The 12,479-nt window shown below is 38.1% G+C and overlaps 1 protein-coding gene across 6 annotated transcripts in view; it reads right to left on the bottom strand.

Moving 5' to 3' along the window:
• Positions 1-728: 728 nt before the first annotated feature.
• The window catches only part of DENND4A (DENN domain containing 4A), a 55,933-nt gene continuing 44,182 nt past the window's right edge, over positions 729-12,479 (bottom strand). For 4 of the 6 annotated variants that reach the window (XM_086620357.1, XM_086620360.1, XM_086620356.1 and 1 more), the window contains 11 exons: positions 11,442-11,652; positions 10,220-10,314; positions 9,099-9,274; positions 8,846-8,992; positions 8,179-8,389; positions 7,674-7,928; positions 6,666-6,783; positions 6,448-6,474; positions 5,779-5,941; positions 4,767-4,831; positions 729-4,531 (listed from right to left, as the gene is read on the bottom strand). In XM_086620357.1, coding sequence (XP_086476483.1) covers positions 4,395-4,531; positions 4,767-4,831; positions 5,779-5,941; positions 6,448-6,474; positions 6,666-6,783; positions 7,674-7,928; positions 8,179-8,389; positions 8,846-8,992; positions 9,099-9,274; positions 10,220-10,314; positions 11,442-11,652 — 1,605 coding nt within the window. In that variant the 3' untranslated portion in view covers positions 729-4,394. Of the gene's footprint in view, positions 4,532-4,766; positions 4,832-5,778; positions 5,942-6,447; positions 6,475-6,665; positions 6,784-7,673; positions 7,929-8,178; positions 8,390-8,845; positions 8,993-9,098; positions 9,275-10,219; positions 10,315-11,441; positions 11,653-12,479 lie in introns of those variants that run through there. The other 2 variants (XM_086620361.1, XM_086620362.1) reach the window with 2 other exon arrangements.

The following is a 12,479-nucleotide window of genomic DNA, read 5'->3' as shown; positions in this document are numbered from 1 at the left end:
GCTGCCGAGGTCTGTGCTGCAGCTGGCTTGCCATGACTTCCCCGTGCAAAGGTAGTTTCCATCCTTTCAGTGAATGCCACCATGAAGCATCCACACCTGGTACGCTGCACGTACCTCCAGGGAAGTGCAGACGGAACACGCGATGCGCTTCGGAGGAAGTGCTTTTTGCTGGGCCACTGAAGACTGGGGGAAATGTAATACTAAGGTTTTCAAGAAAAAAAGCAAAGCAGTAAGAATTATTTTGCATGCAGAAGAACACAGGATTTGAGTTGTGGAGCAATCCTGAAAGCTATCCATACAGCTCCTTTTGATTCTGTATCTAATCTTGCAATACAATCCCTAAAATTCACACTAGGTGCCACCAGTACCAGTGTGATGTCATACAGATCTACAACACTAAACAGATCTGGGGTTAGAATATCACGTTACCACTAATAAAAACTAAAACCCAGGAATCAGAAATACTACAAGAAGATGAACTGCTTGAGCTTTGTTTTCATCCTGCCACTAATCTCTGAAATTTACAGATGATTGTATCCAGCACTAATTGTTGTTGTTAGCACTGTCTTCTACATAACCGCTAGGAAAGAATGCCGCTGACATCATCAACAAACCCGAAAGGTTTATTGTTACCAACGCCTTCGGTGAGCAAACAATGCAGTTCAGAGTCACAGACATTTCTGCCCCTCCAATCCATCTCATAAAACGTTAATGAAAATAATCAGAAATATTTTAAGCTTTTTATTGACTCACTGTAAAACTTCTTTTTTGGATGAGACAGAAAAAAAAAAAAACCCTTAACATTGTGAACACTGACTTTGCATATTTTAAAGGAACTACAAACCAAAGCAAACATCCAACATACTGTTTTTTGGTAAATAAAATTTAAACATTACATATTTACAAATCTACAACCATTCATTTAAAAAGTGCTGCTTGCAGACTAACAAAGTACCATTTTTAAAATCCCAGTGAGATAATATCCAGAAATACCCCGCTCTATTCCTATTTGCATCTCCCATTTGTTACACAAAGATTTGACACGCAGGAATTTTCTCTTTCATGGGGTACAAATCATTTAATTTGCCAGTGGAAGTCTAATTCATTAGGCTGTAACTATACCAACAGCAAACCTTCTCAAAATGGGAAATAGTTAGCAGTGTCAGAGAAACAGCACAATTTCTATTCACATTTCAGTATTTCATCTCCAGTAATTATTCCAGTGGAACCATAAGTAAAGCAAAATATATATTGCACTGCAAATGTAAAACCTTTGTTTCTAAGGTTTTTGACATAAGCATTATTTAGTACACAAAAGGAGAAAATTCAGTTCATACAAAACTTTAAATTGAAAATATGTCTCAAATATTTTATTTATCCATCTTTGCGCTATTGGAAAATATACTCAAATTGCTTTACTAATAAAGGACAGCGAGATTTGAAAACTGTTTCAACACTGAGTTGTAAGATGCTTAAAAATTATGCACCTCAGGACTTACATTTTGAACATCATGACTTGAATGAGGAAAATTTCCCACTTAAGAGTATATCACTATTCCGACGATATTTTATTATAGTATTTCTACAGTGGACTGACTTGCAACAGACTTTATAAAACAACTCATTAAGTATAATGATTTCACTTGATGAGCTACTACATGATCTAGTAATTTAAAAGCACACCCAAGTGAACATCAGCAATGTTTCAGGAGTGCCACGCTGGGGATGCAAGAACACAGTAAGATTGTTTGTCTGGAGGAGGCGCATACAATCCTTTCCAGGGTACAGTATATACTCTTCTGGTAACACTGGCAAGACTGGTGATATTTGAATGCAGTGGCAAACTCGTTGGCTTTATAAGCCTGAGGACAGTTGGAAGTGCTAACAATGAAGCTGGGACTAGAATGGAGAAAGCGGGTCACGTATTACAAGCGTTGCACCTACTCCTGTGCTAGCAGTGTTGTGTCCTCGTGAGTGAGAGGGGGTCAGAGACCAGGCTCAGTCGCTTCTGCCAGGCTAAACCAGGCAGTGCCAAGCTTCCTTCATAGCCACGTACCTCTAACACACCACGGCAGCTCTGGAAAAAGCATTTGCCCTCCTTCATGGCTTGAAGGTCCTATACAACAGTGGCTGCCCCAAGTGGTAAATGACATGGGAAACAGAACTGCACAGAGCTAGGAACGTTACTACACACAGCACAGACATGTATGAGTTTATGTACACAGCAACTACTGTATGCAACTTTTACTTGGTCAATACAGTGTACTTACTGTACAGAGCAGAGCACACATGCACACTAACAGGTACTTACAATGAGTATGTTAAAAAATAACCCGGTGTTTTTCACAATAGTTCAGAAGAATGAAGGGGGTATGTATCCACCCTACACTGATACACTGTTCACCACCTAGCTGGGTGAAAAAAGTAGCTGTATTTCATGCATGAGGAATACTTTACAAGCGTGGCAGTACAAAAGAGAGCATCACAAATTGTTAAAATAAATTAAATGTGAAAAACGTTGGTATGTGTAGCATTGCTAGCTCTACCTCAGGGTGGGGGGGATACTTTCAAAAAGGTCAGCTACATAATTAGCAGCAAATTAGAGAAGAGGTATTACCCAATGAAAGCTGTATCCAACAAGACTGCATCTTGCAATTAGCATCAGCATATACCTGCAGCTCTACAAATTTTAAATCCTTTCTCCTTAGGGCAGCATCTTCTTACTACTTTACAGAGGCCTGGCAGGAGGTTACATAGAGCTTCATAGCAGCATTACTTCTCATTTAAGCCTCTAAGATGCTCACTCTATTTCATTTAATAAAATAAACGTGAGCTTTAAAGTTCTCCTTTCTGCCTAACTAAATATTGCTGTATTATTACATTCACAAATTAAAGAGATTTTAAAAAAACACCTGCTGGTAGGCAGACAAAAAGGTAAGATCTAATGTAACAGCTTAATATTTAGAAGTATTATTAACAGCAACAACTAGAAGGAATTAGAATTGGAAAGCTATTAAGATTACTTAAAATAAAGCTATTTGTTAAAGCATGGTTCAATTTGTTTAGGGTGTTTTGTACAATTCAATGTCTGTTTTCCCACCTCCATACAAGACTTCTGACATTTTCTCTGTAGCCTACCTTCTGGTGAGGAGTTGCTATGTGACTGAGAGCACAGAACATTTTTTTAAACCTCTAGAACAAGAAAACATGAGTCAAAAGCCATGACTCCACCACAAGGACTGACATAGCGTTTTTCTTCACAGAAATAAAAAGAAAAAGTTGTTTTGCCTGTGAAATAGAGACCAAACATTCCAAGTGCATTTAACTATGCACAATATGCCCCAATAAGTTACATTCCCCATATATTCCCTGTAGCAAGTTTGCTGTATCTACTTTAGTTAAAAGCTTTGGATTAGCATTATGTACGTGTCGTATTTAGTGTGTTTCAAACACATCCACCAAGACTCTGAACACTGCATGTTGGTGAAGAACTTCTGGCAGGCTGCCATTTGGTTTGTATTACATCTGTAACGAGGTCACGTGAACAAACGCCAACAGCTGAGATGGACTGATCCCAGAAAATAATCCGTAGGCCTCTTCAATACGGTTTCTCTTTACTAGGGAGCAGGGGGAACAGGAGAGGAAGAGGAGGAGATTTCTACAGAAGTGTTTTACGGAGACATCAGTGTGTTCATTAGTAGAGTTTTACAGAAGTTTACCATACCTTCCTTCTGATTGCTGTGGTAACATGTTTTCCATGTGTGCATGAGAGAAATCCTGTATCTAGAGTGCTGTCTAGGTGAAGGTTAACGTTTTCTATTCTGCTTTAAAAACAAATCACTCTCCAAAAAGTAACTGGACAAGTTACTATAAATAGCAGTGTACTGCAAAAAAAATAAGCACTGTATGGCTTATGCAGCAAGTCCATTTAAAATTCACTCCAGTAATTTAAAAAAATTAAAAAAATATCAACTTACTATAAACAATTTAAAATATGTATAATACAACTTTGTATGCTCTTCATAACATCATGAATATTCTATGTAAACAATAGATTTTGAAGGATTTACTTCGCTCACATTAGTTTCAGTGCATTGTTTCTGTCCACCTGTTAATTTTTTTTACGGGAACTGTAATGTGTTGTCCCAAGTTAACCAACTGATTTTGCTCAGAATCTTCCTTTCTACACATTGCTTTGCAGAAAGGACAAGGGTTAGGGAAACAACTCTGTCCGTTTCCACAACTGTGGATAGGCCTAATTTTTCCAAGTTCTTCTGCCACAGTGCGTTCGTACATACGCTCTTGAACACTGAAGACTGAGATGTTCCTTGTGACTGAAGTGGTTATTTTACACAGGTATGCATCATAGATATCACCTCTTTATCTAGGTATATTTAAAGATATGGCTCTCCAAAAATCTTTCTGCATTCCATCACTCCAGTACTTGGTGGTCTATCACAATTACAAGTATTCTTCACTTGATTAGCTGTGAGACGATCATAGGCCATTTTGTACTCTCTGTCAAAAGCATCTGCAGAAGTAAGTAGAAAAAAAACCCTCTACAGACCATGCTCAAAAGCACAACCCAAATATAATGACAGCTAGTCACTTATCAGCAGGAAATAACTGTAAAGTCCTTTTTATTCAGCACTTACCATAGAATCACACGCATCTAATCTACAGATATTTTTTTTTTTTTGGAAGCTGAAAAACTAGTTTGCATACATTCATCATCTGTGCTTATTTGAATAATTTATAAAACTTACCTATATCAATGTTATCTCTTCCTAGGGCAACAAGTGAAAGAAATAGTATTTCTCTGTAAAGGCTCCTGAAATTGTAAAAAGTAATGTCAATTTATATACTGCAATGATATACCGCAAGACAATCTATATTAAAAATAGCTTGAAGCATTCAAACATCACTTATTTTTTAAATAATTCCTGATTGCCACCTCCAAAACCTTGTCGCTTCTGACCTCTGGAGAATGCCCTGGACTCCCCACATATGGACATGACTCGTGGAAGGTCCCTGAGGCACCTTCCAGCACATCAGTGGATGCCCTAAGTGCATGCAGAGTGAAGGATGCATTTAAGGCACTTAACCAAATCCCACCAAATTTCAAGCAAGTAAGCAGCTTGCTTTTTTGCATTTCTACATTATCTTCAACGTGTAGCCAGACAAGCAAATAAACACCTTCTCAATGCTCTAGCTGTTGAAAAGGCTACTATAGATCTTCTTACAACTAAAAATCAGTAAAGTCAGGCAAGAAACACACAAATTCATATGAAGTTATCTTCACTAATTCCACTGCTAATGGAAAAAAAACTTCCTAAATGAGACTTAATCTCCCTTCTTAGCTCCCCTTTTTTACCCTCCTGGAAACCTAAAAATATACAAAAACATCTACCCATGGACCCTAGGAATACGTGGATGTTTTTTGAATAAAAAAAAAATTTAATATAACATTTAATAATGAAATATATACACATATACACACTCCCTACTTGATTTGTCATCATTCATAAGTAAGAAGAAAAAGAGGTGGCTGTAAAGAAGACAGGGAGAGGAAAGAGTAAAAATTACTTTCTCCAATTTTTTTTCTAAAACAAGTTTGTGAAAGTTTTCACAAAAAAAGAAAAATATTTACCAGACTGAGGGATAAACTTGAGAACACTGCTGAAAAATAGTGCTTTTTCTTTAATAAACTATGGATATATAATTCATACACTTATTGTTGTCCAAGCTTGCTCCAGTTAGGCATGTTTGTACTCTTACCGCTGTCTTTTAATATGTGGCCATTTGTTCAATCTCTCCAATATTTGACTCATTGGTCCATACACATCATTCATCTTAATGCTTTTCACCATACTTCTCAAGAGCTCCTGATTAAAAGAATCATCATCTTTTTGCAATAAATGGACCATTGGGTACTTCTGGGCTGAAAAACATTAGAAATGCTGTAAGAATAAATATATTTGCGTAGCAAGTTATTAAAAAAAGATGGAAAGCTACGCAAACTGTGAAAACGTTGACATATATATGCAGTGAAGAACAATAAACATCAAGTCAAAATAATATCAACGTAAGGAAACACAAAAAAGCACATAAGAGAAAACTCAGCAGCTGTAATGGGTCACGAGCTCTTTTCAGGCATATGATCCAACACCGGCAACAAAATTCTTAGTAAGCAAATTTAAAAATAAGAAAAGCAGCTAAATGGATGAACTGCCACTATAAGTTCAGTGTATCACTGAAACATATTCCCTCTTATTCCTCCCTTCCCAATGAAGAAAGCCACTGGAGACATTGGTCAATGATTTGAAACAAATATGCTGGAAAATGAAACTTGTGCAAGCAGTTCACTGCTGAACACACAACCACCCTCCCTCCCTTCCAAAACAAGTCTCACAAACTCAGAATAGCGACACCGAACTTAACACTCACTCTCAAACAAAAGAGTGCGATTTTGACCTGCAAGACAAAAAGTAGTATGATCAAAAACCAGTTACGTATCTTGCACAAACTAGCCACAGAGATCTTTTTTCAAAACACATTCTCTCTTCAGTTTCTCAAAATGAAAACTGTTCTTTAAAAAAAACCAAAACACCACCACCACAACAAAAAAAAACAAACAAACAAACAAACCAAGAAACAAAGCTTACTCTGAGCATTCCACAAAATATACAGAGGCTGCCTTGGATCCTGATGCAATTTCATATTGTCCCATAGCATCTGAATAAGAACATATTTACTGTCCTCTGACATACAGTTCCGCGGAATCTGAACAGGAGAATGCACACATAAAGATATGTTATTATGAGGTCATGACACAGGACTTCTGCATTTAAAATATATCTTCAAATCTATAGGCCTCGCAGTTAAAAGCTTTAATATTGAAACTGCTGTAAAACCAGAGAAAACCAAATCTGAACAGGATACCAGTGATGTAGCAAATGAGTGTTTTGTGCATCTTCCTACAGTTCTAAAATCGTAACTTCATAGAATCACAGAATGGTTTGTGTTGGAAGGGACCTCAAAGGTCATCTAGTTCCAACCCCCCTGCCATGGGCAGGGACACCCTCCACTACACCAGGTTGCTCAAAGCCTCATCCAACCTGGCCTTGAACACTTCCAGGGATGGGGCAGCCACAACTTCTCTGGGCAACCTGTGCCAGTGCCTCACCATCCTCAGAGGGAAGAATTTCTTCCTTAGATCTAATCGAAATCTCCCCTCTTTCAGTTTAAAGCCATTTCCCCTTGTCCTGTCACTATACACCCTTGTCCAAAGCCCCTCTCCAGCTTTCTTGTAGCCCCTTCAAGTACTGGAAGGCTGCTGGAAGATCACCCCTGAGCCTTCTCTTCTCCAGGCTGAACAGCCCCAACTCTCTCTTCCTCCTCCTCCTGCTCACCTAGTCATCAAACTAATAAAACCAATTAGAAATTTCTCTTCTCTGTAGCTGAGGATCACAAATGACAGTGTGACCAGTAAAAGCTAAAACACCTCACACAAGTACTGCTGAGCCCAAGTTACGCATATTTTCCTCCAACTGACACATTCTTTACCAGTTCAGGACTGGGCTCGGCATACTGTAAGACACATTGTCTAATTGTTTCCTATAGGGGAAAACAAGCATTCCTCACATGTCAGTATTTCTTATCTGATTCCATACCTTGGAGTTTTTATTACAGTGCTCAGAAGAAAGTATTAATCCTGGTAAGTTGCTGGGCAAGTCCAAGCGCCTGAAATACCACACCAAATTCCAGAACACAATAGGATGGTGATCTACAAAGTCTGCCACTGTTATTGCATGATCTCCTTCATTTTCCAGTAAGCTCTCTAGCTCTTTCCATACCACTAGAGGACTGAGATAAGGAACTGTTATAGGATCAGGACTAGGTAGGCGCCATTCTAGGCCCAAGGAATCCTATGGTGAAAAAGAAAAAGTGCCATTAGTTGGAATGTAAATAAATTTACAAAGTTCATGAATGCTTTTGTTCCCTGTTAGACATGCCAACATCTAAAAGCTACAACTGATATTAGTTTCAATAATAATGTGTAGTATTTATCATAATTTGGGATTATTAATTCTGTTCTCCTGATTAATGCTGTTTCACATTTCTCTAATCTATCGCACACTTAAAAAACCCGACATTTAAGGCAGAAAAACTACACACTGTTGGTCCTTGCAAAGTAGCAGGCAGGCTACCAGTAGGAATGATATGGCTGATCTTCTGGTTTTCCTTCTCATCTTCTTCCAACGGACCAAAAGTACTGATACTCCTTGCTACAGGGTGACTTGTGCATTCTGACCCAGAGGTATTTTGTCTTCTTCCTGAGGGGATCTGGATACTTCTGGCACAAATATTGTCATGCTGCTTAGATTTGCTAGGAGGGAGAAAAAAACAGAGTTAAGAATCTCAGCTTTTTGTTTTACTCTGAGAGCTCAAACATGTACACAAACAGACAGAAATAAACTGGAAATAATCGACCTGACACCTCAAACTCTACCTTGTCAGCCACCACACTCATTCATGTTACAGTGCAAGCTTTGTTCCCCTTTGCACTCATAATGAACACAAACATCCTAAAAAGAGTTCATAAAATATGCAGAATTACAAATGCCTACATGAATTTTTTATTAGGGATGAAATGGTAAACACCATGCTGAAAAATCATGATGTGGCCAACTCTGAGACAAAGGAGAGGCAGCAAGGAGATCCTCTCTCGAATCAATTTCTCCTCTTCAGATAGTAATCTTACGAAATTTATTTCTGTTGATGAGGAATACATGCAAATCCACAGAGAACCTGAATAATTTCTATGCAGAAAATGCAGGTTTACCTATTTGAATTTACATCCTCTTGAACAGACATTAGAGATGTAGCAAGGCCAACAGTAGCTGCAGTGTTACAGACCTTCCCACTCTGATTTGAAAAAAGTGATGGGAACTGCATGTTTTCTGTAGAAGGGCTGGACTTCAGAAAATAACTGCAGGGAAAGCAAAAGCTTAACATCATCTAAAAGCCAAACAACAACCACTTCACAATTACAAGCATTCCAAATTGAGGAAAATTTTAATTTAAAATGTCCTTACCGTCCAGGTCGCCGAAGATCTCTGATTTCTATGCTTAAAAAAGGCAGAAATAAATTGCCACAGAACGGACACGTGGTATTGAGGTTTGAATCATCTGCTGTCCAACCTGCCATGATTTCTTCATCGTGAACCAAACAGTCACACGTTCGACATCGGGAACAGCTCGAGATGAGGACCTGCATACAGCAGATAACAGAACTCCACTGTTACACCCAAAACTACTCCTCTTTTACAAAGCAGTTACAACTGTAGCCAAAATCTTTGCTTTAAATGACTACTTCTCACCACTTGCATACAAGTTCAGCCACATTTTTGTTCCCAGGCTTTAGGCTGGAACATTTGGGCTTAAACTTCTGTATTTCAGAACAACTATTAAATCCAAACTGCATTAGCAGATAGTTGATAAATGAGAGGGATGAACATTGTCTGCAAAAATCTATGAAATGAAGGTCTTTGTTCTATTGTATTAAGTAGACTGGGATCTGGAACTATGCTCCTGAAATAAATATATATTAGCTAAGTGGGTTAGGTGATCCTTTTATGACTTCCTAGAGTACAACCAGCCAGTTACTCAATAATATTTTTATTAACGACAACATTTGCAACGTGTTTGCAAACATAATAGTACAGGAATATTTATGCAGCTATATAAGTTATTGTTAGCATTTAAATACTCTTCTGCAGTGACTGCCAGTATGACAGAAACAAAGGGAAAAAAGATGAAAATGACCAGTTACTAATCCAAATACAGTGTAAGAGTGAAAAGCAAAATGATCTTACTAGAAGCTACAACAAGAAATACCTAGTTATCTATTCTGCATTTTTAAATATAAAGTGCTATTTAAGACTTGGTATTTTCGTTTTAAACAAATTTAGCTGTCTGAATTCAATGGCATGCAGTTCTCAAACTCTTGAGAACTGCAGCTTTAAGGACTAAAAGATGTGACTGCAACAAAGACGTTTCTAGAGTAGGACTTGAAATGAAACCTACTGTCACAGAAATATTTATCTTTCAGTAGACAAGTTTTAAGCATTGAACTTGAGCAGACATTCAGAAAGCATTTATATGTAAAGATAAATGCATTTAGCATGTTAATTAAAATCATTAAGTCATCCTGTACCTCCATAGCGTAGTTCTGAAACACACTGGTACTACTTGTGCTGCAGGAAGATATTAACTCTGATTTGTCAGGGAGAGGGAACTTTGAAAGAGAACCTATTAACAGAAGAAAGCCAAAGTATTAGTTATTCAGAATATGCATTTTTAGTAAACTGTTTTTCTGGTCAAACAATACTGCAGTTATAAAACGTGTGATGGAAGATGCAACAAATCAGATATACTCAGACAGAAAGGAACGTGAAGCTGCCATCTGCCCAGCACCAACAATGGCAAAAATAAAAATCTACCAACACAGAATTTCCATATGTTCAGTTTTCTTCTTTTACAACAGTTGGTATCTTGGAAACAAATTTTACAGATTAAGTAGTTCATGCCCACACTTTCTGTCTGGACAAAAAACTAGGGAAGGATAAGAGATGCTGCTCATGACTGCAGATATCCCTGACCCATCTCTTCGCCACACTCAACGATCCAATTTCCCCTCTGCCTCAGGATGGCCCCGTGCCCTGGCTGTGATGGCAGCCTCCACTGCCCCTCTCCAGTTGCTCCACAACCCACAAACTGGGGGAACCAAATCTGGGCATGGTCTTCTAGGTGCTAAGTGGAAGGATCTAAACAGACAGATCTTCCTTCCATCCTGATACTGCTTAGCACGCTGTACTGCACAATGACAGCAGTACAGAAACGACATAAGTCACCACCAACTATCCAGAGCAGATTAGGGAGAAAAAACTCAACTCAATCTCTCCGATAATCAGCTTCAACAGTGGCTTACAGCAAATGATAACTATTTTCCAAATAGGATTTTCACTGCTTTAGAAAACAAAACCAGACTAATAAAGGTAACATTTGAAAGTTTCTTTAGGTGTTTTCTGGAGCTCTACAGCTTACACAAAAAAGATGATTCCATGAATACTGAAGGACCGAAAGGGCCCCTTATTTGCATAGCTGCAGCATCCAGAAACTTGAAGGACAGGATGTTACTGTGTAAGTTATTCCACAAGAAACAACACCCAAACCAAGGTTCTACAGTAAAAATATCCATATGTATGGATGCATCTGTATGAGTAATACTTTGCAGGCAGGAAAAGAAAAATTTACTTCTTTCACAAAAGAGACTAATGACTAGGATGATCCCAAACTGAGAATTATGAAAGAACAATTTCTAAAACTGGAATATTTTTGTTCAGATCAATGAATGCAATGCAAAAGCTGTCTCTTACCACACTGGTCAAATTGTTTTGATGAGCCATCGTGGGAAGCTGAGCTTTCTAGGCTTGTCCTGCTGAGGCCAATTCTCTTAATTTCTGATGTAGTATTCTCCTGAGGAGAAGCACTTTCAAAATCATTGCAGACATCATCATCAGTTAGAGAAGTAGATTCCGAGTCCAGAGCTCCCAGAGATGAAACACTTGCTCTGTCTGAATTTTGATCCTGAGAGAAGAAAATAAACTCCACTGAGAAAAGGAAAACAAAAATATTTCTAAAAACAAGCGGCGGCCTTCTTTGTCTCAGTAAATTCATGGCGCGAACGCCCCTTCCTTGAAAAGTCACTCAGCTCAGAACCGTATTCCGAACAAATGCGAAACAAGGCAAGTTTCACTCCGGGTTAAACAGCTACATGAGGATTCTTTTTAAGAGATCGTCCGAGTAAAAAGATCTAAATGAAAACTTAAACATTTTAATCCTATAACTTTTGCCCACCATTGCCATGGAAGTTATTAGCAGCCATAGGAATGCATTAGGATAGGCAAGGCATCATTAACACTTTAGTTAATTAGTCTCGGATTGCTTTCAAGCACATTAGGAGAAGACATGAACAGTAAACTGCATCTATTTTCATTCCCGAAGACTGGGAATAAAATGAGATTTGGATTGAGCTGGTAGCAGCAAAGAACTTTCTAAACAGATGACCTCAGTTTAAAATTAGCCTTAAATCATTTTGGTAATCAATGCAGCAGATTTCCCCTTTTTTATAAAAGCTGTAAAGAATTAAAAATGTTATTGCTTAAGTCTTTAAGTAAATAAGGGAAGGCACAGCAGTCTTCTCTACATTGCAACACACTCCGGTATATTTGGGTTTTCCCATTAAATATGCTCTGAACCCACACTAGACCAAAATTTTGTTTGATTCAGGACAATGAAATTAGTGTCATGGAAACTCAAGCATGATTAAAACAACTGGATACACACAGTCTACCATGATGCATGTGATTCAAATGGGGGACTCATCACATGGGAGTCTGTGATCGTGTCTCTAC

Source organism: Tauraco erythrolophus, chromosome 14, assembly GCF_009769465.1.
Source record: "Tauraco erythrolophus isolate bTauEry1 chromosome 14, bTauEry1.pri, whole genome shotgun sequence".
NCBI lineage: Eukaryota > Metazoa > Chordata > Aves > Musophagiformes > Musophagidae > Tauraco > Tauraco erythrolophus.
Note: the sequence above shows the minus strand (reverse complement) of the source record. Positions and strands in the feature narration are given on the sequence as shown.